This window comes from Toxorhynchites rutilus, chromosome 2 (assembly GCF_029784135.1).
Source record: "Toxorhynchites rutilus septentrionalis strain SRP chromosome 2, ASM2978413v1, whole genome shotgun sequence".
NCBI classification, from domain to species: Eukaryota; Metazoa; Arthropoda; class Insecta; order Diptera; family Culicidae; genus Toxorhynchites; species Toxorhynchites rutilus.
The window spans coordinates 291936879-291963918 of record NC_073745.1 but is presented as its reverse complement, the minus strand read 5'-3'; the positions used below and the strand labels follow the sequence as shown (position 1 = coordinate 291963918).

Below are 27040 nucleotides of genomic sequence, written 5' to 3'. Positions count from 1 at the left end.
GTCAAATTTCTATTAATGTGGGTCAGCGCTACATACAAACATGTTACAAACATACAAACATGCAAACATTCAAACAGATTACAGGGCAAGCTAAATAAAACCGTTTAAAAACATAACATGTGCATATTTTTCCATTTCTTAAATCGTGCTTTTTGACAACGAAACGTATTAATATCGTTACTAAATTGTTTTTTTTAAATGAAAAAAAAACAATCAGCGATAAAATTTTGTTGGCGAAGGCTAATGGAGAAAATTTTCAATCGACTTGACTGATGATTTGTTCGATGTAAATTTATTTTGATCGGTGATTTCATTATGGGAAACAATCGACACTGGTGCTAGTTTGAGTTAGTAGAGGAAATTTGAATTTTTTTTTCGATGATGGTCCACGTCAAATAAACGAGTTCGTTAAATATATATTTATTCATTCTCTGACAGAAGAAAGATGAATAAGTTATGAGAATTCATGTATAAATATAGCTAATTTTATGTGTAGCATTGCCATCCATTGAAGTTAACGTCGCCACTGAAACACGTAATGTTTAACATTCCGACGTTTTTCAACTCATAGACCTGTCATCTAAAAATATTATTTAGTATAAATAATTAATGAAAATCAGAGATCACTGTTGTATTGAATAATAATCAACTAATAGAAAAGACTATAATCTTGAGCCCCAGAGAAATGAACCACCGTTCGTGTTGAATATCACATGAAACGTTCAGTTGTCCCATTGAGGAAGCTCCAATGTGATGCAGAAAATTTAGTTTCACATAAGGTATGCTAATTTAGATATAATATAAAACAGTATGTAATTTAAATCACATGTGATCTATCATATATCAACAAAGCAGCATCGAAACATAATCGTGATGTTAAAATGGGGCTCATATTCATGCTTTAGGGTTTCATTTTACCTCTGTTTACACGCACTTCGTATTTCCTTTTTGTCCCATCTCTTACATAAACAAATATTTTTGCCAGGTACTGCTCCCACTTCAGAGAAAAAGAAAGTTTAAACCTACATGACGACGGTTGAAGTCAAACAATTTCCATACGCATTGGCAGTTAAAGTGTCCAAACATTTACCGGTCGGCCTCTCTTCACATATTACTCCTCCGTATAATGATTGTGAGGTATGTCCACACCTGTCCAGTAGGTCACACCCGTAAGTCTATTGAATACGATATGCGGTGATGATTAATTCCTCCGTTCGGCATTACAAAATAGTCTCAAAAAATGTATAATCGTGGGAAGCTGCCATTTTATTCTTGCACTTGGAGAAATCGAAAAAAATAAATTTGACGCACGATTAATGTTTTTCAGACTTACGTAAATCAATATTTATTAGCATTTTACAAAATAATACAAATTGGTACGGAAACGTGAAACTACAATTGCTGCATCGCAAGAATAATATTCTGGAGTGCGATTTGGGCATCCGTAGGCGGAAATCGGCTTAACACCTGCATGGCCGCCAAGCTGTGCTTCTGTTGTAACTTTATCGTCTTCGTTAGTCCTGGTCCACGGACGACCTCCCGATGGAGGGCGGAGTAGTCGACGTCTTCGACTGAGTGACGGCCCTTTTCGATGATGGTGTAAACTTGGGGATCATACTCCAGGTGGAACAGAACCGGAGCGGACACTAAACTGAATTGTGTTCCTGAAATTAGTAAAACAAAGGATAGAAGTCGCTTGAATGAGACACACTTTCGCTTAGGGTATTTACCGAAGGGTAGCTCATTCTGGAGAAAAGGTTGCAGCTCGATAGAAGCCTGCCAAGCGAGGGACATGTGTTTCCCGAATAGGTAACCCTGTTTCTGTAGCTCATCAGGATGTCCGGCCAGCATCAGTGCACCATGACAACTTTTTCCAAGAAGGCTCCCACCTCCCAACACATGCCTCAGGGACCATTCTTTTTCCGGATGTCCCATTACGCCGTCAATTTTCATCGCCTCCAAGTTGTTCTGCTCATCGCCGAAATCCAATTCTTCCAGCGTACATTCGTGTGAAGACGTTCCAAACGAATTCTCCGGCTTTGAAGGTAATGGGCTGTTTTGATCGTCACTGCACCCGATAAAAGCAGACTCCGCTAAGTCTCGATAGGCGGATGTCATCAGCATGTTGAGATCCTGATTTCTGTAAAAATTGTCCAGGTAGTCAAAGTACTTGGCCTACAGTTATTACACTAACCTCAAAGTGGCGATTTGTTTACTGGCTTGAGCAAGCAGATAATCCCCTCCCAACAGGGCAATCTTATTCCCAAAAATCATATCACTATCCCCACTGAGATCGTTTCCGGCATTGTTCGTCGACTGCAAATTGATTATGCCATTGTGAATCAACTGGGAGCTGCGAATCATCTCCGTCACCTCGGCTAAGGCGCGCTGCGAGTGGAGAACACCGACGCTTCGATCATGGTCCATTTCAGGCACGGAAGCCGTGTGGCCAGCTGCTTTCGATATCAGCAGAATTATCAATCCCCACGCCTGCTGGCTCTTGTCATTATAGATCAGTGATCTAATTGAGTATAAGAAACAGACAAATGATATGAGAAGATTATACAAACATTATTATAAATATAAAACTGAACAAACGAATTGGACCCATTCCACGAGGTTATGCACCAGAACCAAATTTCAAGTCTAGATTTGGAAGAAAATTGAAAACTTTATTTTAACAAGGACTAGTTATGTCATAAATTCTTTGAAACGAATTTGATTTTTATGCACCAACCTTCGAGAGAGGCGAGTTTAAAAAACTACATAATTATATTTAAAATATTTTAGGTTTACACTATTTTTATGTTTCTTGAGATATCTCTGCACTCGCTTAACCAAACCACAATGTCTATATACCATTGGATGGATAATTGAATACTTGTTTGAAGAGCCGTTAGTGAACCATTGATAGCAAAATCAGATGCCTGCCCCCGGTAGTGAGCGCCACTCGATGAACCAGGTGTGTGCGAGCCATTGATGGCAAGTGCCAGAGAGAACATGTAAACAATCACGGTGTAAAAACTGGGAGTTGTCAGCGTTGTGACATCTTTCATTTGACACTACTAAAAATTCGTTAGGAAGCATCGTTCCTAAGATACAGAGGGGGGCAGGTTCAGGACCACCGGTCGCGTTTGGACCACCTTTCCCTATAGGATGGACTTTTGGAAGGGGAAGGGAAGATCTCAGAGGAAAGTGAGAAGTATTCAGAGTTATAAAAAACACAGAGAATAGTATATAGCTTGCCACAATACCATGAAACTGTTATTTCATACAACTTATTGATTGTGTGACGTGACAACGCTATGTGGAGACTGTTTTTTCGCACAGAGCGCGTTGTCACGTCACAAAATGCATGCCGATTTTGTCGAAGTTCTTGCGAGTTTTTTGAAAAACAAAATATACAGGAATCCACGTTCATCTTTTGTTGACAAATCATAGAACAAAGTTTATTTGTTTTTGAACTGAACTGAAAATACAACATTTATGTTCAAAAGTCGGAGATCGCAAAAAGACAGGTGTTGTCATGCACAAAAGTATTGGGCTGGAAACAAGTGAATTAAACTGTAAAATATTCTCCAACCGAAGATTCTTTTAGGAGATTTTCTTAATTTTACTTTGACGTCGTTTACTATTTGGAAATCGTGTGATTTATACATGAAAACGAGAAAAAACCTATTTTAGTGAGTGAGTCAAATCGTTGTCACGTCACGCTGGAATGGGTCATTAGTTTCTTCCCTAAGGGAAGGTATTAGTACTTTTTGAGCAAAATCAGAATACCATAAAGTATGTTCAGTGATATGGATATTGAAACCTACATTTCTCTGTAGCTAAGATCATGTCTTGCAGCTTGCCTATGTTGTGATGTGGACATTCAGATTGCTTTGAATCGGAATCGGAATGTCTGACGAAGTGAATAAAATCAGATCGTTTTTGTTTTGCGAAACTGATTTAATTATTGTTAAAACAATCTTCAAGAAACTTCAAGACTTTTTAGTATGATTGGTGACAGTACCATCCTCATCAGTTATTCAAAGTTGATCAAAAATTAAACTATCCTTCTTATTAAGTACCCCGTGTAATGCATAACCAGTATAGCAAAATGAAGCCAAACGTTGTCCTGCTTAACCGTTTGAGTACGGGGGAAATTTTATGAGCATATGCCAAAAATCCGGATGAGTTTGGGTATATTTAAAAAAATAGTAATAAACGAAGATAGCTGATTAGGTAATAGAATATGTGTTAAAATAGAAAAAAAAACACGCGAAATGCAAATTGAGCAATTAAGATTTGATATATTCACTTTTTAGTTCTTTTTATTATTACATTCTACACATCGCCTTAAATTTCGCCCTGATAGCTTTTAAAGTGATTTTCCCAAATCTCTTGAATCCATCTTAAATCCATCGACAAATGGATGAGTAATAAGCGATAGAATCTATATTTATTCAATACTAGCTGACCCGGCAAACTTCGTCCCGCTCAAAATTAATTTTTCCATATGACATCCACGTTTTCTTACTAAGCGCACATTCATGGGTCCAATCGCAGAATTGTTCATTGATTGAACAACTAATCCACCCTTTAAAATTATGTTTTACTATAAAAGTTCAGTACTTCTACCAAAACTCGACATTATAACATTGAATTATTTTCAGACACAATTCTCGTGCAAGATTTTTCATCCACTTGCGAATAACATGTTTCTCCGTTACATGGCATAAATGTTTCGGACAATTCCAACACATTCGGCGATCCATTTTTATTCATATAGATATAAGAGGACATTGGAGTACGTTTTATCACATTAAAATCCATTCCCACTTTCGAACGAAGATCAATTTCGTTGCCGCAAACATCAGATGGACTAACAACGCTTGTCAATATGTAATTGTAAAGGGTGTGTCACATCAAATTGCATCACGGAAAAAACGCTGTAGAAATTCGCCCAGTAGACCGATTCTTTTGAAAATTTTAGACAGTAAAATAAAAACTATTAAACAACTTTTGGCATTTTCTTTTTATTCATACTTCGAGCCCAAGCCCGTATGCTCGCACCTTCCTCTTTACCCCGTCCATAAGGTTCTGTACAACGTCAAGTTGTAGTTTTTTTTTAACAGAAATCCATTTTCTCTTGAAGTCCGCCTCCGATTTGACAACTTTTGGGTTCTTCCGGAGGGCCTGCTTCATAATCGCCCAATATTTCTCTATTGGGCGAAGCTCCGACGCGTTGGGCGGGTTCATTTCCTTTGGCACGAAGGTGACCCCGTTGGCTTCGTATCACTCCAACACGTCCTTTGAATAGTGGCACGAAGCGAGATCCGGCCAGAAGATGGTCGGGCCCTCGTGCTGCTTCAATAGTGGTAGTAAGCGCTTTCGTAGGCACTCCTTAAGGTAAACCTGCCCGTTTACCGTGCCGGTCATGACCAAGGGGGCGTTCCGCTTTCCGCAAGAGCAGATCGCTTGCCACACCATGTACTTTTTGGCAAACTTGGATAGTTTCTGCTTGCGAATCTCCTCCGGAACGCTGAATTTGTCCTCTGCGGAGAAGAACAACAGGCCCGGCAGCGGGCGAAAGTCCGCTTTGACGTAGGTTTCGTCGTCCATTACCAGGCAATGTGGCTTCGTCAGCATTTCGGTGTACAGCTTCCGGGCTCACGTCTTCCCCACCATGTTTTGCCTTTCGTCGCGGTTAGGAGCCTTCTGAACCTTGTATGTACGCAGGCCCTCCCGCTGCTTGGTCCGCTGGACGAATGAACTTGACAAATTCAGCTTATTGGCGACATCCCGGACCGAACTTCTCGAATCACGTCTAAACTGCTTAACTACGCGCTTGTGATCTTTTTCACTGACGGAGCATCCATTTTTGTCGTTCTTCACCTTCCGGTCGATGGTTAGGTTCTAGAAGTATCGTTTTAGTACTCTGCTGACCGTGGATTGGACGATTCCCAGCATCTTACCGATGTCCCGATGTGACAACTCCGGATTCTCGAAATGAGTGCACAGGATTAATTCACGACGCTCTTTTTCGTTCGACGACATTTTTCCAAATTTACGAAAAATTGACAGTGAAGCATGGCCAACGTGATCTATACACTCTTATCTGATTATAAGCGAAAGCTGAAGATAGAATTCCTAAAAATTAAATTTCTACAGCGTTTTTTCCGTGATGCAATTTGATGTGACACACCCTTTAGAACACATGTGAATTGAATTTTTGGAATTTTCCCTTTTTCCTTCAGAGTTTTCCGAAAATTTTCAATTGTCTTGTTTGGTTGGAATATGTTTGGTTGAAATATGTGTATTATTTTCATGGGACCCCCTTTCCATTCCAGAAGAGGGAGTGGTGTCATACCATCATAGAAACATTTCTCGTACCCAAAAACTCTCTTTAAATTTGGCTCCATTTGCTTGATTAGTTCACGAGTTATGCAGAAGTTTGTGTTTCATTTGTTTGGCAGCCCCCTCCCTCTTGAGAGAGGGGGTAGGTGTGTCGAACCACCATAGAAACGTTTCTCGATCCCTTAAACCTCTATATACCAAGTTTCACTCAATTTGCTTCATTAGTTCTCCAGTCATTCAGAACTTATTGCTTCCAGACACTTATGCTTCCAGTTGACAAGGTTCAAATTCGTGCATCTACACTAGAATACATCTTTAAGTACTGCTGAAAGTTATTATAGTTTCATACAATTTGAAGACATTTGGCATCAAAAATTTTTTTTTTGAAAACCCCGAATTCCTTTTCTCTACCTTGGGTGATTTTTCGGTTTTCAAAAACCTCAAACTTTGGCGGCTGTGCGACACTTGTAAATGAAGTCCGATTGAGCTGATATTTTGCATAGGGTAGTTTTCCGTGGAAATCAACATTTTAATCAAGTTCCCTTTGAAATTTCGAGATGGCCATTTTCATTGGCACTCTAATGTACAGCCATTCCATTGCAAACCGATATAGTGGTTTCTCAGATTTTCGTGAAAAGTGGTAGTTTTGATTCTTACCACAAAATATTAGACCCGTATTTTTTATTTTGTTATAAGGATGCTCATTTCCATTTTAGGGTATTCCGGAAAATCAAAAAAAAAAATCCCCCTTTTTTTCAAAAATGACTTTTCTGAAAAGTTCATAATTTTTGAACTACTGAACCGATTCAGATTATCGACATATCAAATTAAAGCTCATTCATTCTTAATAGAGTTTAAATCTGGTAAAAAAACTGACCAGACCAGAATCTGAAGCCCCTATTCATTGGACCATGCCATGACTTACTGAATTTTATGAAATGATGCCAAATTACCCAATTATCACGGTATTTTTGATGCAAAAACAGAGGTAAATGATTCTGAAGTACTTCATTGCACTTTTGACTGTGCATTCGTGTTGATGAGAAGCTATCTGAACCAGGCCTTTCTGAAAATATTTTCCTCAAACCATCAAACTGCCGCCTGCAAAGTTACGAGTTGAAAAATTTCATAACACGTTTCGTAAGTCCTTACAGTATGTAGAAATTCTATTCAAGTTGAATTTCTTTTTACCAGAAAAGTTTTACTGAAATAGTGAAACCCATGGGATTAGCTTCCACATTAGTTTTTGGACCCGCAGCATTGAAGAAGGGAATATTCTGGTTCGGAGAGAATTTTCTCAAATGGCCTGGATCAGATAGCTTACCATCAACACGAATGAACAGTCCGATATGCAACGAAGTACTTTAGAATCGTTTACTGCTGTATTTGCATCAAGAACACTGTGATAATCGGATAATTTGGAATCAATTCATACATTCCGGAGGGTCATGGCATGGTTTAATGATTAGGGGCTTCAAATTCTGAACTGGTAAGCTGACCAAAAACTGGTAAGTTTACCAAATCAAAACCTTGTCAAAAACTTATAAGGAGTGATTTGAGTGATGAGTGATTTGTAGAGCCTAAACGAGGAGTCTGCTCTGCGTTGAACGAGATACACACTACAACATGTCGCTACTTCGAAACCACTCCGAATGGGTTATTTGAACTGATCGAAAACTAAATATGATCTACAAATTAGAAACCCATTGTAATTCATGTGAAATTGACGTTAATTTTGTAAAAGAGTGAGAGTTTTTCCATCTGGTTCTATAGTTATGAAACACTGGAATTTTAGTTTTTAGAATGGTTCGTTCCTGAACACTACAATAAAGTTCAAATGACCGGTCTTATAAATGAAGATAATTACTGTGTTCTACACTATATACTTCAAATCAACCGACTTCTTACATATCTCTGGAAACTCAGAAAAGTGGAGTGGTTCTATAGCCATGAAACGCAGTGTCTAACAGTTCAAACAATTTTCAGCGAATTTTTAATTCGATTGATTGGCAGCAAATAAAGTTATTAACATTAAAACTATTTCATAAAAACGTGACATGCTTTTGGATTCGGTATCCTTACAGAAGGACGTAGTCTTGACGTTGGACTAGTCGATTCAGGTGAAATACTGAAGGTTTAATTACTTAAAACTGTAGGAAATTCCTATGTGTGTTGGAGTACATTGAAAAAAGGAAGGCTAGTCTAAGAAAAACCAAACAGTATTATATTAAAGTTAATTCCTGAATTTCCAGAGATTCGAAGTGCCATTAGCAACAAAAAACTTCCTGTTCATATTGATTACAGAAATTATAATTAATGAGGTGAAAAGATGAAACAAACAATCCGTTCTAGTTGCAAATCGGTGTGTGCGAATATTTTCAGAAAAAGGAAACAAATGTCTAGAATGTCTTCGAATCCGTGAAGCTTACTGATTACATTTGGTATTTGCTTGGGAGTATCGCATTAATTGGAAAGATTTTTCTACGATGATAACTATTTGGACAACGGAACAGTCATGGCATAAACGCTATGAGAATTTTAAAACATAACTTTTATGACAAAATTTTCGAAAATCATAACTTCTCTCGCGAAGCCTCGCGATTGATTGGTTTGGTTCAGCCAGTAAAATTCTTCAAAAATATTATTTCATTACCATAATGCATTGAATTGTTCATCGAGGTGAGGCAAAAGTTATAAAGGGCATACACGAAATTATTGCGACACATTCAACAGGGCATAACTTTTTTACCATTGGGTATAAATCAACCAAATTTTGCAAACTTTCTAATTGATGTGTATTGTCTACATGCTGTCAAACTCGAAGTCGTGTTTTTCGATTCAACGAAAATGGAGGTGAACCAACGCGAGTCGAGAGAACAAACTCTTTCCAAACACCTGGAATTTTCTGACCTGTCGCACCGGCAGTTGGGAAAAATGTTTAACATTCACCATTCAACCGTCTCCAGAGTGTTGAAGCGGTTCCAGGAGCGGTTGACGTTGAACCACGGCAAAGTAGCTGGAAGAAAACCGGGACCGGAGAACAAAAAGACGGAGGGAAAGGTGAAGCGGATGATTGAAGCAAATCCCAACGTCTCAAGCCGTGATTTGGCTAAAAAGATCGGCATGTCGCAGAGCTACGTTCAAAATGCAAAGAAGAGAGCTGGACTACATACATACAAGGTACAGATCTTCCCAAACCGCGATGAGCGGCAACAATCGACGGCTAAAACTCGGGCACGGAAGCTCTACGAGAAGATGCTGACAAAATATGGCTGCTGTGTGATGGACGACGAAACGTATATAAAAGCCGATTTTAAGAAAATTCCGGGGTTGGAGTTTTTCACCGGCAAGAGCAAGTTTGATGAGGACGACAAATTTAAGAAGAAGAAAATGTCGAAGTTCGCCTCCAAATATCTCGTTTGGCAGGCCATCTACTCTTGCGGACTGAGGAGTGAGCCTTTCGTGACAAAGGGCACAGTAAATGGCGAGATCTACAAATACGAGCGCCTCGAGAAGCGCCTTTTGCCGTTCTTGCAGCAGCACGACGAAGCTCTGCTATTTTGGCCAGATTTGGCATCATGCCACTATTCTAAAATTGTCCTGGAGGGGTAATGTCAATGCATTTTTGTCGAACAAATCTTAATTTTATGAAAAAACTGAATGTCTCTAGTGTTTTATCTTTTAACGAATGAAACTCAATAATGATGCTTTTTTTCGAACTCCAATCTGATTACCACCAATATCTGTTTCAATTATGCCATTCCTTGATATAATCGAAGATCTCTTACCGTACCAAACCCGTTTCTGTATCAATACCTATAACTATACTTAAATCAACCGAATGACCTCATCTGCGTAGTTAAATTCCGTCAATGTCATTACAACTGTTACATATCCTCATCGATCGCTTCTCAGCTGCAGGTCTGCTGGTCGTTAATACGAAATCAATAGAAGCGAACGCATTAAATGATCAAGATGGAGAGCGCGTGTGTTGACAAGAGTGTTGTGTAACTGACTGTAAGTACCCACGAATCACACATCACCCATCAGAGCTCACACTGCGCAGTAGGTTTCTATTAAACTCGAATTGGCTTCCTAATTACATGGGATGAACCTCATCCATATTAGCATTAAACCAATTCACGCACTCTTCGTGCTGCTGTGGCTGCTCACGTGCCCATTGGGATCGATTAATTTGAATAAAAATGCATGATCATTCGTAAGCTTCCGCCATAATTACCTCCGAAAAATGAAATGAGTTTCTTGCGAAGGTTTTTAGAATGCATCCAACGGTAGAAGGTATTAATTTTATTTGCATCGGTTTCGAGCTTGCAACTTGCGTTTTTTTTTTGCACAAACAAGGTCCACATGCAGTTTGATATTCGATGCCGCGAAAGAGAATGGATTCAAGTGAATGGATACTACTTTCTGCTTGTTTTGGCTTCATTTTCAACATTGTATTTCATTTTTGGCTGATTAATGATTGCGCTTGTTTGGTGTGAGTGCAACACATTCCATAAAATTTCGCGAACTCGATTGCCAGGTGATTGGTAAAATCACATAATTAATAGGATATGTGCTATCATATCCCGGCGAACGAGGTTCGTAAGATTTGTGATCAACTGCTATATCGGAAACCGAGCAATTCCGCTCCAAATGCTACTCCTACCCTCACGGATTCTTTAAACTTTGTACCCAAAATACCAATTTTGATTATCATATGACGAATTTTACGAAACATTCACGATTTATGGCATTTGGATCAAGAAATTATATATATGATGTCAGACAAAGTTTATAAAAAATCAATTGACTTTCTAGTCAAAAATAGCATTTTAAAGACAATATTTAAACGGCCAACTTGGAATGTGAATTTACTATTAAACACTTTTGCATATGATGTTTTTATTTTTGATATGAATTTTATTCTATATTATAAAAATAATTATTTGCTTGCTTCAAGTTTGATAGCTAATGATGCCTTGATGATCGTTGTATATATTTTTTTAAGTTTTATGAAATTCATTGCGAAATTGCGACTTATATTTTCTACAGGCAATTTCATATTATAAAGATTATTCTCCTAAGACTAGCCGTATTCTACATGTGACAAATTCTGTATAATTGAGATCATCTTCAAGAAAATTTTCACACCATTGCGGAACTTTTATTTAGCACGAGAATAATCCTCACATGAAACCGTCCGAACCTTTCACTCAGACCATGTGGGAGATCGACCAATCACTGAGTTTTTCACTTGCTATCGAAACTGAGTTTTTCACTTGCGATAGACCATTTGGGACGGTCACGGTTATGGTTTCATGATTCTTGAATAAATTCATGATCCGATTCTATAACTCGTAGCGTTTTATATGCATTGAAAGTAAAGTAGTTCAACAATAAGGACCTAATGCGTATCGAATACACCTACATGTTGAAGTTTTCTGAAAAAAAAATATCAATAAATTCAATAAGTATCGTGAGCTACTAATAATCAACAACCTTCATAGTTATTTGCATCACGACCCAATACCACAAACACAAAAAAAAATCTGCAAAATAAATTTAAAAAAAGTTGACGGGTCTGAGCCTAAGGGCACCGGCGTAAGTTTGAGGTAGGACTGTGATTGCTCGGAACAATTTTTTTTCAATGTATTTCTTTTCATTGTTGAAAAAACTGTTATTTTAGCTCTTTTGAGACACATAACAGGGTTGAATGGACGAATCTATGTTAAATTTACAACCAGATCACACAGCGAGTAAAATGATGATGTTTGGGTTTTGTTGGCTTGATATTTGCTTGATTGTTTTTAGGAAAATCAAATTTTTTCTTTAAATTCCTCGGTTTCAAATAAAGCTTCTACGCTGAAAAGATTAGAAAATCATCATTTTACATTGTTTCATAACATATGGAGAATTGCTTGGTATAAGTGTTGTAATTAACATTTTTGCATTACATTTGTTTACATTTTTTTTTACTAGGTAAACAGTGGGTGGCATATGTTGCGCATCAAATATGGCAGATCTTCCTCGAATCGGCCGAATGGAATCTCCTGCATAATCAGTTAGGGGAGGTGGGGGTAAAACGGACATGTTTAGCATAACTTCAATTATATCTTTGGAAACTCATTTTTCCCAAAACTTTGATGCAGTTTGTTGTAATTCGATATTCTGTTTTTCTACCTAATTGGCCAAATATTTTACAAAATGTTTTTTTCAATGTTCTTTACTAAAATTAAAACAGACCGAAAAGTACAACATTTTTTTCGGTGCGGGTATAATGGACATGTAGTGGGGGTTATATGGACATGTTTGTAATATATGAAGCTTAGAGGTTTATCGATGGCGAGAGGAATAATTTTATGCAAAGGTCTGAACTCATCAGAAATGTCCGTTAAATGATGAAAAAATCGAATTAATCCACCAGAAGGGATATCGTGCTTTTCAGTAGTATAAAAGGACAGACCCTCAACTATTTTGCTTTTGGTTCCAGTCAGCTTCAAAACAGTCCACATTTGGCGATTTGGTTTCCATGTATAGACGCAGGGCATTCCTTAGCAATAGATTAAGCAGACTTTTCACAGTTCATCTCACTCCCTCTGACAACGTCCGTTTTACCCCTCCAGTACAATTATTTAAATAATTTCAATTTTTCCACTCAAAAATGAATTTACTATTCCGTAAATACCTAATATCGCTTCTCTGTTAACTCACAAACCGATATATAATCATCAGCGAATTGAATTTTGATATTAAACCACTCAAAATGCTTAATATCGAAGCAGCTAAAATTACATCCTCACGCGGCATCATGTATGATTTTCGGTTTTCGTTTCTCTTTTCCACTTTTGATCAGTATTCATTGCCTTAGGGTGGCTTAAATATTATAGAATAACATGTAGAAGGTGTTCTCATTCACAAAAATCGGAAATTCAAAATGTAACTATACAAATCAACCACCCGTCCATATTACCCCCACTGTCCGTATTACCCGCGATCTTCCTATATCAACCAACTTAGTATGATATTGATAGCTCGCCATTATTCACAGCATGAGCCTCTGAAAAGAGTTCGGAAGTTGGTACTCATAACCTATATGTGTTCTTTGGTCCAATCACGTATTGAAACCATTGTCATTGTAAATACACAAAAATCTATCTTTCTTACCGTTTACTGACAACATTTAATGGTTAAAATGAATTGAAATAGAAATTAATAAAAAAAAATCACGACCGAATCTTGCTTTTAAAAGCGTAGTTATCATCAATTTTGGGGTTCTAATGAATAGGTGTAACATGAACTGGTGCGGCTATGCGTTGTTTCGTCAAAAGTAGACGAAGTATATTGGATCGGTAAACTAAAAAAAATGTTGTCATACATTGAATATGAAGTATATGAGAAGAAACGAAGGAATGTTGAAAAAACTCACGATGTCATGATATTTTATGCCAAAATACACATGAAATCATATAGCTGCTTTATTTTTAATGGATAGCTATGATGTTGTGATTTCTTTCCATTGTTTTATTCTTATTATTAGTCTTATTCTAATTCATCGGAAGTATTTAGTAGCTTTTCCGGTTAAACAATGTTCGTTTGCAGACAATATTTCTCATCACACACACACTGACACTGTGGTCCATATCAATATCGCTGAAATAATGATTTTCTTATTCTATGAAATTGCAGCCATCTTACTAACCCACTCCATCATTCACATCACCATTATTCCTACACATTGACAGAATGTCTAATTTGTTTTATAGAACGAATTATTGCCAATATCGAAATTTGGAGCACGCCTTTATCTCTGCTGTCGTTAAAAAAACTGCGTATTATGTGAACTTGAAAATCAAAGATGGCGGCCGCTACAAAATGGTGGACTACATATTCTATCAAAACCCCATCAATATGGGTATCAAATGAAATGGCTTGACTAGTAGAACACAGTTGTTTATGAAAAAAATGTAAATCCAAAATTACCGCCATCACAAAATGGGACATTTTTTTCAATTCATCAATATGGGTATCAAACGAAATGACTTGACAAGTAGAACATACTTATTTGTGAAAAATCACATTTTAAATGTATTGTTGAAAAATCAATCTCTTTACTCAATGAGATAATACTCGAAACTTTTCTTCTAACGCTTCACGCTATTTCGACATTACTAAAGGGTGTGTCACATCAAATTGCATCACGGAAAAAACGCTGTAGAAATTTAATTTTTAGGAATTATATCTTCAGCTTTCGCTTATAAGCAGATAAGAGTGTATAGATCACGTTGGCCATGCTTCACTGTCAATTTTTCGTAAATTTGGAAAAATGTCGTCGAATGAAAAAGAGCGTCGTGAATTAATCCTGCGCACTCATTTCGAGAATCCGGAGTTGTCAAATCGGGATATCGGTAAGATGCTGGGAATCGTCCAATCCACGGTCAGCAGAGTACTAAAACGATACTTCGAGAACCTAACCATCGACCGGAAGGTGAAGAACGGCAAAAATGGATGCTCCGTCAGTGAAAAAGATCACAAGCGCGTAGTTAAGCAGTTTAGACGTGATCCGAGAAGTTCGGTCCGGGATGTCACCAATAAGCTGAATTTGTCAAGTTCATTCGTCCAGCGGACCAAACAGCGGGAGGGCCTGCGTACATACAAGGTTCAGAAGGCTCCTAACCGCGACGAAAGGCAAAACATGGTGGGGAAGACGCGAGCCCGGAAGCTGTACACCGAAATGCAGACGAAGCCGCATTGCCTGGTAATGGACGACGAAACCTACGTCAAAGCGGACTTTCGTCAGCTGCCGGGCCTGTTGTTCTTCTCCGCAGAGGACAAATTCAGCGTTCCGGAGGAGATTCGCAAGCAGAAACTATCCAAGTTTGCCAAAAAGTACATGGTGTGGCAAGCGATCTGCTCTTGCGGAAAGCGGAGCGTCCCTTCGTCATGACCGGCACGGTAAACGGGCAGGTTTACGTTAAGGAGTGCCTACAGAAGCGCTTACTACCACTATTGAAGCAGCACGAGAGCCCGACCATCTTCTGGCCGGATCTCGCTTCGTGCCACTATTCAAAGGACGTGTTGGAGTGGTACGAAGCCAACGGGGTCACCTTCGTGCCAAAGGAAATGAACCCGCCCAACGCGCCGGAGCTTCGCCCAATAGAGAAATATTGGGCGATTATGAAGCAGGCCCTCCGGAAGAACCCAAAAGTTGTTAAATCGGAGGCGGACTTCAAGAGAAAATGGATTTCTATTCAAAAAAAACTACAACCTGACGTTGTACAGAACCTTATGGACGGGGTAAAGAGGAAGGTGCGAGCATACGGGCTTGGTCGAAGTATGAATAAAAAGAAAATGCCAAAAGTTGTTTAATAGTTTTTATTTTACTGTCTAAAATTTTCAAAAGGATCGGTCTACTGGGCGAATTTCTACAGCGTTTTTTCCATGATGCTATTTGATGTGACACACCCTTTACTTTCCGCGCTTTCAAATTTTCTATTACGTCGTCCGGTAAACATTTTATGGATGAAAAAAATCATTTGTGTGTCCAAAAAATATACATAATAGACATATTGATTTTTCAAATAAACAGGGACTTTTCCGCGTTGCGCACGATGAAAACGAATTACGTAAAAATCGGAGTTACTAAATGTGATATAGTATATGACGATTATTATCCCACAAATGTGACATATGTTCTCAGTATGATATATCCACAGAATCTTCGCAATCGATTGAACAGAATGTTCCATATCATCCAATAAAATTGTAGTTATTCATCGCCATCGAATATAGTATATAAAGCAAGTACGTTCGTTTGAATTTCATTTTTTATTATCATTTCCAAGACTGTATAATTGACTGAAACTTATTTTTATAAGTTTTCTAATCAGCAGTCGGTTGCAAGAAACTTGACCGAATCACTCTGGGCGCTAGGATAATAATGCATCGGAAGGGGGGGATTGCAATGCCAGATCCACAGCAAGTGAAATCTCGCGTAACTTTTGAAAAGGTCCTATGTAACAAATGTAAACAAATCGAGTTAATGGATGCACGCTATTAGTTTTCAATCATTGAATGTATTACAAAAACGATCGTTCACGTATCTATCTTCTTCATCTTTTTGTCGCCGATGCAAAAAATATCCAATGTACAGATTCGAATTTTAACCACCCGGCTGTTACTTCAGACGCCACTTTCCTCCGACGGCCGAAACGTCCGAAGTAACAAAGCAGTCAATTTGGAATTTGTTTCTTACAGGTGTTGTTATCGATTTCAGTGCAATTCAACGAGTAATAACAATAATAATCAGTCTTTAGAACGAAATGCTGATATTTGGATTGTTGTTTATTAGTTACTTTCAATTTTTTATAGTGCAACGTAATATGTCCAATGTGCAAACGCGGGCAGTCAAAACGTCCAATGTAACATTTTTCGCTCCGAGGCTTCAACCTTAATCTCAAATCACGGAACAATAGTTACGATTGGTTTTACGGAGTTATTCTTGACAGCTAGTGGTGAAAACAGTGATAAAGATTGATAGCTCTTAAGACAATTCGCGAAATAATGTTCGGGTCTTCAACTACGGTTTTCTCGAGTTGGCGAAAATGTTACATTGGACCTTTTCAAAAGTTACGCGAGAAATGTTCGCTCGCGTCCTCAGCTCAAGGGGGAACGAAGATGACACAAAACGAGCAGAATGGGTAAGACAATTCATTTCCACTGGACTTTCACCGACAGCGACGTTTGCTTCGATGGTCACCAAACGGGAAGCGAAAATTTCCCTAAAAGTGAGTAAGTAATGTTGAATTATAGAGACTTTAAACTCTGAGAGTTCATTCGTCTCTAGCCCTGAGAAGGGCCAATGTGGACAACTTTAATTCGGACTCCTTTTCACCATTGTCTTAGTAAAGACATACTCTATCGATACTCCTCAGCAAACATGTCTGCTTTCCGCGGCATCAGCTCGCGCTATGAAAATTTTCTACAAAGGATATGCAGTATTAACCCATTACTGTCCAGGTGTACAAGAACTTGATCCAAATGGCATGAAACTTTCTAGTCCATTTAGGTTTGTCCCGAAACGGGGAGAAACGCAATATTTTGGTTTGGAGTTTTTTGGAAGTTGAGATATCTGACGTATGAAATTTCATACGCTTAACCTATACAGTATAAAAAATGGAAATCATTGGAATATCGAACGGTTTTATTTCATAAAATTCAACTTCAACAACAATTTTCATGGTTTATTAGAACTTTCGTGTACTGCCATTCTACGCATAATTGTCCCACGGTTCATAGGGATTTCATAGAACATAGTACCGTTATGCGTAGAACGGCAGTGTATCGGATTCAGTATCACTGAGTATGGTACCGGAAAAAGCACTCCGAAGGGTGCAAACCCACATCACACTTCAAGCAAATATACGTCGTACATCGGTTGCAATACGCACACCTTAGTTGGGTACCAGTTGGAGTCTTATCAATGAAATGATTTATTCTTTCAAATCTAACTTCCGATGACTTCGAGTGTTTAGGCTTGATCTGCATGAACTCGATCCTTGCTGGATTTATGTCACTCATCCGAATTTAAGGTCATTTTTTCCCAGTGTCTGGCTCTCCGCTTCTTGCTGCGGCCCGAGGAGCATTCTTGTGATTGGCCTCGTTCAATGTTGCTCTCGACATTCACTTGTTTGCCAAAACCGGAAGGGCCGTCCTCCGAGTCACTATCTCCAGCATCCACATCGCTGTCTCCACCGCTTGGGGGCACGATGACAAAGTCAATATCATTTGTTGACACTAGATTTTCGACAGCGTCTTCGTCCAAAACAATCAGATAATTGTACAGCTCCTCCGGATTATCGGGAAGCTGATATATCCTATTGAGAAAAAAATATACCGTAGTTGCACAGCATATGAAATTTCATACGCTCAAAAGTAAACATAGAGATTTATGCTGTTTCATAATTTTCTTCGGATTTTTTGCTAGATATTATTTTTTACACTCGTCTAGTAGTGTTGTGTCACAGATTTGAGCAATTTAGAATCCTTTAAGAGGTAAAACTTTGATAAATTTATGTTTACTTTTGCGACTCCATTAAACTCGAACTTTGCAAGTTTCAATACACAACAAAACAACAAAAATGACAATAACACAAAAACACACTCTTAAATTGTCATGTGGTATCATTTAAAATGCGCTTAACACTTCAGTTTCATCGAAAACAGTTTTTCAAAAACGGGCATTTTTGCGTATTAAATTTCATACGCTGGGCACTAATGGGTTAACGCTAGCGACAATTTACTTACTGTGCCAGGGAGGAGTTTACGTCGCAAATATTCTCTTTGTGTTATCTCCCTTCGTTGTTTCTATTCCCGCGACTGCATAATTTGCCCGTTATTGACAGCTCTGTTAGGGAAGCAACCAAATCGACAGAGCAAATGTATGGTAAAACGGGAATGCTTCCAATTTTCGTCAATTTTAACTATTTAGAGAGTATGGGATTGTAATGTATAGCATATCAAACCAATCCTAGTGAATTTCCGATTCGATTGGTATGCAAATAATCAAAATTCATTCGAAGCAATTATTTATTAACGTGAATTTTATTTCAGAAAAACGTGACCTGTTTTCTGATTTGGCACCATTAATGGAAGACGTAGACTTACGTCAAAAAAATCAAACAACAACTAGTATCCTGTCTTGCGAATCCATTATCTTTCGCTGCATCGATAAATGGACTGCATCGTGCGCAGCCTTCATTGAAGCAGGAAAAACGAGTTGCCAATAACCGATGCCATTGTATGCATTCTGAAAACCTTCGATGCAACCAATGACCCGCCGGCACTATCGTTCCCCTTGTATGATCAAGTAATTTATTTCAAAATCATCAACCTTTAGCCTCATAGGATGGGCATCTACAGCAATCGCAGAAGCATGGGGAGTAGGTACAGGACAGACAAGCTGCAACGATTCAGCATTTATTCGACTGGAGTTTATCCAACGTAACTAGGTTGCCATTTTTTGGCACTTTCACTATGAACTCGTTGTGTCATTAATAGCCCGAGATCTGATGATTGATTGATGGGTGCTGACATGTTGCGAGTTTTTATTTTCAATATATTTTCTTTCGAATAAAAATGACGAGACGCATCGTCGGTCTTTAAAACATGAATGATGACATCGAGCACAACGTGAAATGAGTCAAATGATTAGACACATTGAAGAGCACTTACTAAGTGCATTTCAGAGTTTAGGTATTTTAAAAAGGATATCGTACTGCACTCTTCTCGTTTAAAATGAAGGTTCAACTCTTCTGAAGAGAACAGCAAAATTAATCACAATTGTCTCTTCGAAACGGAATAGCTGGAAGGCAAGAACACACCTCCTTTTTACAATGGAAAATCAAAAACATAAAATTAAAAATGAGGATTGAAAAAATCTCAATCTTTTTTCAGTTGATATATCACCGTACAAAGTCATGTTTACTTTGGGACATCTTATGTTTGAAAACATTGAACTTATAGAAATTGGAGCTTATTCAAATAAGCCCCACTGAATTGACAAAACACAAGGCACCAATTCGCCGATGAAAACAAACATTTTTTCTGCAATCTTTCTTATGGCTTCATGCATCATTTCCACTTGGTGAATTAATTTCTTTGAACAGCAAACCAGTTCCGCTGCTGGATTAATTTAAATGCAAAACATGTTGCAGAAACGAGCGGCTCGGAAGTCAAGGCCAAATCCACAAGACGCTTTTGAACTTCCACACAGACGATTCCGAGGATGTAAGGAAATAACAATATCGTATTTGTACTTTATTTTTCTGAAGACATCTTGGTGTATAAATAAAAAAAGATATGCAGATTCTCCTTTAATCGATGATATCATTGTCAACGGTACCTTTGCACGTTGAATGCAAAATTGAGGGAGGGTTAAGTGATTAGGACCGCATTCAAAATGCAATATTCGACTGGAAGTACGCGGGACTCGATTCAGGTTTTCTTCGATTCAACTCAATTAATATATCTGATAGGGGTCCGCCTGGTTAGGAATTTTAGAACATTATTTTTTGTATCGACAAAAAATAAACAAAAAGGAATCCTACATTAATTGATATGGTAACTCGCTCATCATCACCTTTAAATTAATTGCATCTCAAAAAGGCGGCCGGCAAGATGAAAAATAGCTGTTTGCTGAATAACATGTTTTCTATTATTTTTAAAAAAGAAGCATCAAATCTCAAAATCGTTGCAATATCGGTTGTCGAAATGCACGCCTGGGTGAATTAAAAGCCAATGTATCGGTGGGCTCACGGAACAAAGCATGTAAAAACCGTTCCCTTCCACTCTATTCCATGCAATGAAAAAATAAGTTCCCACGCTTGGATGTCTAATATGAAAGGCTCAATTTTGGAAGGCAAATAACTTAACATTAATTATTCACCAATTGGCGCCTTGACATGTGCAGCATCAATGATCGTCATTTTGAGATTCAAACGCCAGTGACACACCATTCATTGTGTTTGAAGCTGGAAATTGAAAGATGATTCGTGAGATAGAAAATGTTTTTATCGGAGAAATCTTTTAACTTGCACAGGGAGTCAGCCCGATATCACCTTCCATTTGAATAGGCATTACAAAATACAATAATTATTGCGAGTGTACGTCGCATTTTGAATAAGCGCAAAGCAAAAATGTCAGACTATGGGATTGTCATGATATTCCACATAGAAAATTAGTAAACGGGGGATAGAATCTATAGTGCGAAAAATAATTTTTCCCCTTTTATCCAAAAATAACCTTTTTTCATAACTACATAACTTTTGAATTATTGGACCGGTTCAGATAATCGACATATCAAATTGAAGCCAATGAGCTAGTTTTCTTCGAACAAATATTAACCTTGCGAAATAAATTGGTTTCTCGTCGCATAGGAATATTGAACAAAGACTGAAAACAACTTAACTTTGAAAAACAAACGAAAAACACACCTCTCTGATTTTTGGACATTCCCCCCAAAATTTTAGAATAATTTTATTGAGTGAATAAACCCTACAATAAAACCAAACGATCAAAATTTGTTAGATGTTAATTTGTTCTCTACAGTGAAAAAATATCAAAAATATCTAGTCAAAAATACTCCTTCCCTTTTATGTTAAAGGATTCTAATAAAACGATCAAAATAACCAGCAACTTCAGTAGGAGACACATCACCTTTTTCAACAAGGCCAATAAATGTTTAAAAGGTCTGACTGATCCCTGGTAAAAAGCCACCATAGAGCAACAGGCCATTTACTGAAAATACGGTACAAATTGATACAAAGACAATCAAAATAGAACGAAACCGAAAGAACGGTACTGTCCCGTTCAAAACGGTACATTTGATCAGCCTACTAATTCGGATATGATCAAAATTGACGAAAATTGAGAGCATTTCCATTTGTCAACACATCTGTTCTGGGCGCGCGTAAATCGCTTGCTCAAAATGCAAATGCTGCGTTCGTTCTACGGACACTATGAAATAATGGGAAGGAAAATTCGTGTACTTGGTCAAATCTTCTATCAAAAGAATATTTCCTTTTTCTTTTTGGAGTTCATTCAATATTATACAAATCAAGAATATTCATTGAGGATTCCGCTTTGCGAATCCGATCACCCGTGCCTTCCGCTTAACACCGCCATTAAATTTTGCGCAGCCACCCCGTCGACTTTGTTTGCCTTAAAACGCCAGTTTGTTTTGAACTGTCTTTCGCTTTCCACGGTTTTTGTTTGCGCCTTCTTCAAGTTATACATGATGATGTCCCATTATCTTTCTATGTGGCGGAGCTCTGGGGTGTTGGAATCTTAGGGTATTACAATCACGTTATTAGCGGCATATCATTCTACTGTATTTTAAGTAAGAAGAAGAAGAAAAAGTATTGTATTTTTTCCATAGTGGCAGGATGCCAAATCGTTACTGCAACTTCAAGCTCTCGATTTCCCCTCGATTCAGGCTCCCTGGCAGTCGATAAAAGTTTTCCCGATCTTTTTAGTCACGTTAGTTATAATTAATTGGCTACATTTCACAATTTTCCACCTCTGCGTACGAAATGCTTGGATTTTCAAGATTTTCTACACGCACACACCTACAAAATGGAGGATGTTCAGGTTCTCTTAGAGCACACTTAGCAGGAATACGTCAAATTTGAGCTAATTTAAGCTCCGCTCATTTTCAACTTATTTTGTATCAATAACCCATTCGTTATTTCAAACACACAGATTCGCTCCAGCAACCGAGTAGCTAAGTGTAATTTCTTATCCTGATATCACATACAGAGGTTTTGCTCTTTACAAAGACCAACATCAAAATCACGATTGTTTTGTCAATAGAAGATATCGCACACAGCGGTACACCCAAACTAGCGTTGGCAGAAAATATTTCATCTCTGGCAGAAATGATGCCATTTAATGTGCTAGAGAGTCAGATGCGCAAATAATGAGCTGTTTTAAAAGCTTAAAAATGGTTTTTTATGTATGCGTGCAGACATCTCTTTCTGCATTTTTCTCTCATTTCATTTGGGATTGTGCCAAAAAAAAAGTTCATACGACGTCGATGGGGATCGAACCGAGGCCGGCTGGAATCCAAAGCTAATTTACACAAAATGCTTGTCTAAAGATTGATTGAAGAGGTTGAGAAACACGGCGTGATGGCGCTGGTGAGTCAAAGATATGATTTTTGACAAGCTGTAACTTCGTGAAAAATCAATGCACATAGAAGAAATGTACATCACTTTAAAGCTCCAGGTATTCAGCTAAATGTAGCTGGTTGATAATGTTAATTGGATTTGCTATTGAATTGGTTAGCAAAAAATTATGTTAGCTCACAAAACTTTTAAAGAAAACAGAATCAGAACGATTTTTTATTTCTTCCCGATATTGTTGTGCACTACACCTACACATACACACACAAAATTGTGCGCAAAATATTTAAATACCTGAAAGTTTGATGAAAGCTTTAAAATGATGCACATTTCATCTATATGCGTTGTTTTTTCACGAAGTTTCAACATGTCAAAATCACTTAAAAATTTTGACTTCGCATTCTGTTTCTTATTTTTTTTTGTCGAGTGTATATCGATAAGAGGTATTGGAATTTCATATATCTATAAATATAAATGGATTTCTGTCTGCCTGTATATCTGTCTGATTCTTATGGATAGAAATGAAACACAAATTTCTTCATTACGCGAGAATTAATCAAGCAAATGAAACCAAATTAGGCATATGGAGGTTTTAGGATGCAATAAATGTTCCTATGGTGGTTAGACTCTCCACCCCCTCTTTAAGGGAGGGGGGCTGCCTTACAAATGAAACACAAATTTCTGCATTACTCGAGAATTAATCAATCAAATGAAACCAAATTAGGCATATTGAGGTTTTAGGATGCAATGAATGTTTCTATGGTGGTTAGATTCTCCAGACCTCTCTCTAAGGGGGGGGGCGTATTTTTTCTAATCATTCATATAAAAAACCTGATCACCCCTCATTTTATAGGTGTGTGTGTGTAGAATGATGCCTCTATTTGGATTTTGACTTTAGATTTTTAGTTATCAAAATGGCGTCAAAGCAAGAGGAGCGACGAATCAAAATTTTGTACATGCGTCGTGAAAATCCAATCTACACGCACGCAGAAATAGCAAAATCGTAGAATGTGGCCAAATCAACCGTCACCAAAGTAATAAAAGTGTTCGGGGAACGTTTGTCGACAACTACAAAGCCTGGATCTGGGGGAAATCGAAAGCCGGGAGCCGCAGTGACGAACAGAAGAGTGGCTAACGCTTTCAAGCGCAACCCCAACCTCTCCGTTCGAGATGTCGCAAATGAGTTGGGAATATCGTCTACAACCGTGCATGAAGCTAAAAAACGATTCGGACTATCGACTTATAAGAAGGTAGTGACTCCAAATCGCAACGATAAGCAAAACCTTACGGCAAAAACAAGATCTCGGAAGCTGTATACGACATTGTTGACAAAGTTTGATTGCGTGGTAATGGACGACGAAACCTACGTCAAGGCAGACTTCAGACAGCTTCCTGGACAAGAGTATTAGACAGCAACCGGAAGGGGAAAGGTGGCAGACATTTTCAAGCATATTAAACTATCAAAGTTTGCCAAGAAATATCTCGTTTGGTAAGCTATCTGTACCTGTGGCTTGAAAAGCGACATTTTCGTTGCAACCGGGACCGTCAACCAGGAAATTTACGTCAAAGAGTGTCTTCAAAAGCGTTTGCTGCCTTTCAAGAAACATAACTTGTCTGTGCTGTTTTGACCGGATTTGGCATCCTGCCATTATGGAAAAAAGACCATGGAGTGGTATACCGCTAACAAGATGCAGGTTGTGCCCAAGGATAAGAACCCTCCCAACACACCAGAACATCGCTCAATCGAAAAATATAAGACCCAAAAAACTGGTAGCAACGAGAAGCAGTTCAAAGCAAACTGGCGTTCTGCGGCGAAGAAATTGGATAAGATGTATATAACGGTGTTATTGTGAGGAAATGTTCTGGAATTTTTGAAAAGCTCCGAGAGAATGTTCGAAAATAAAATAATTCTCATATGTTCCACAATGACATTGTTGTTAGTCCAATTGGAATTAAGCTTCGTGTTCAGTTAGTGTGAAGCGGAAATGATTCTCAGGTGTAAAATAAAAATTATGGATGAAAATTTACTTTTCTGTATCAAACATGTATTCTATGTAACGGAAAAACATGTTATTTACAAATAAATCAAGAAGCTTGAGCGAATATTATGTCTGAAAATAAATTTATATTATAATGGCGAGTTTTGGTAGAAGTAATAAGAATTTCATAGTAAATGGAATTTGTTAAGAGGCAAATGGGAATTGTAAAGATCAATCAATGAAGAGTTCTGCGATTGAACCAACTAACGTTTGCTTGGTAAGAAAACGTAAATGTTCGAAAAAAATCATATCAAAACAATAGTTTTGGGCGGGACGAAGTTCGCCGAGTCAGCTAGTATTTTTCATAAAATTGGTTCACTAATCTATTTTGTCGCGTTACTGTTATTCCCGGAGAACAGGATAGTGATTCTACACAAATCATTTTTTTTTTCAAATCAGTTCTATTATTTTGTCTCGGATTTGGCATTCAATCAAATGTTCAAATAACTGAAGCAAAACAACGATCAACGAACCAAAATTATACTTCACTGAATAAAAATCGATTGAATACTTTTCCATACGTATTTTTTCACATTTTTGTATGCATCTCATTGTTTCGCAGGATCATATCATTATTTCACACAAACGCGTGGGCCGAACCATACCACGTTCGAATAACAATAAACACAATTTCATAATGCGCTATTTCACTAAACAGTCCACAAGAGAGGGCACTCAGGTACACTCCTTGGCCTGGTTAGCAAACCAAGACAAGCACACACTTCACTTACTTTGCCGATTTCAACAACGGATGGTTACTTCCGATCAGCTTTCGAAGGTGCAGCGCCACATTTGCAATTTCATCGCTGAGAAGGAATCGCAGGTTCAAAAACGACGTCGGATAACCAACGATCTGTTCCGCTTCACTAACGGCTCGATTCCAGTCATGCTTCTGGACGGCTTTGGCGGTGGCCAACTTTTCCCCCGCCCTAGAACTAGCACTGATTTTGCGAGCTTGTTCCACTTGAAACCCTTTACCCTCGCCAAGACCACGGCAACCGAAGACGGCTAGAACTTTACTCTGTCCAACGATTGGGTTTCTGAGCAACGCGCGCGACGCGACCATCCTGCTGAGAGCCATAGTGTTGACTGCAAGCGCGAAAAGTTTCGCCCGCCCGTATTCACTTCTCATGCACCAAAAAAGCTCTCTGCTCTTGGTTCACAGCCAGTGCCGGTGTGTCCGTTGGTTCGTTCGAGGAGATACTTATGATGGAAGATCAGATCGGGCCAGTTGGCAGTGTAATGAAGCCTTGCTGCTGTACCGGGCGAAAGGTAATTGAATGGTGGTGTTTACGGTTTTGGAGTTATGAATACATTACTTCAAACAGCATGCATAATGCTCTTGAAGATTGCCCCCAGTGGGTCTACGGAAAGGTTAATTACATCTGACTTTATTTTCTGTGTTCGGGTCGATTTGGGGACTGACAGTTATGAACCCAACGGAATTGAACTTGTGGATAAAATTTATATAAATAATCAATCAATGACAAATTTATAAAGAGAATTGACGAAGTCTCGTCTCTGTTATAGAATTGTAAAGATACAAAATGTCGACTCCCACCTTGATTCCGCTACTTTCTTGTGATTATTCATGATCACGAATGCATACTCAAAAGTTATAACTGCCGATGATATTTTGCCAGCGCGCATGAATATTTAAATGCAATAAATTTTAAATGCACTTTAATGTATTCATCCGCCGAAGTTACGTTTTAGGGAAAATATATGAATAATACAACAGGATGCCAAAAATAAGTGTCGTCAAAACGACTGTTATCAAGAAAAAGACCGTTCGATATCCCTTAGCTCCAACAACTTAAGGGGGTATTCTAGTCTAGAAATCTGAAAAAATCGAAATTTTTTTTTACCATATTTCTGTAGTTTAGGCATTCAAGAATATACTCTAGAAAGGACTTATCGAAAATCCTATTATTTACCTAGTTAGAGCCATCTTAGTGATGTGGTATCTAACCTGTT

The 27040-nt window shown here is 38.1% G+C and overlaps 1 protein-coding gene across 1 annotated transcript; it reads right to left on the bottom strand.

The window, feature by feature from the left end:
- Nucleotides 1-1313: 1313 nt before the first annotated feature.
- LOC129770979 (all trans-polyprenyl-diphosphate synthase PDSS2-like) lies at nt 1314-26171 on the bottom strand. Its single transcript, XM_055774199.1, has 4 exons — nt 25795-26171; nt 2195-2521; nt 1731-2140; nt 1314-1664 (listed from the first exon to the last, which is right to left on the bottom strand). Exons 1-4 carry the CDS (start codon nt 26142-26144, stop codon nt 1393-1395), a joined length of 1359 nt encoding a protein of 452 aa, XP_055630174.1. The 5' UTR covers nt 26145-26171; the 3' UTR covers nt 1314-1392.
- Nucleotides 26172-27040: the final 869 nt, after the last annotated feature.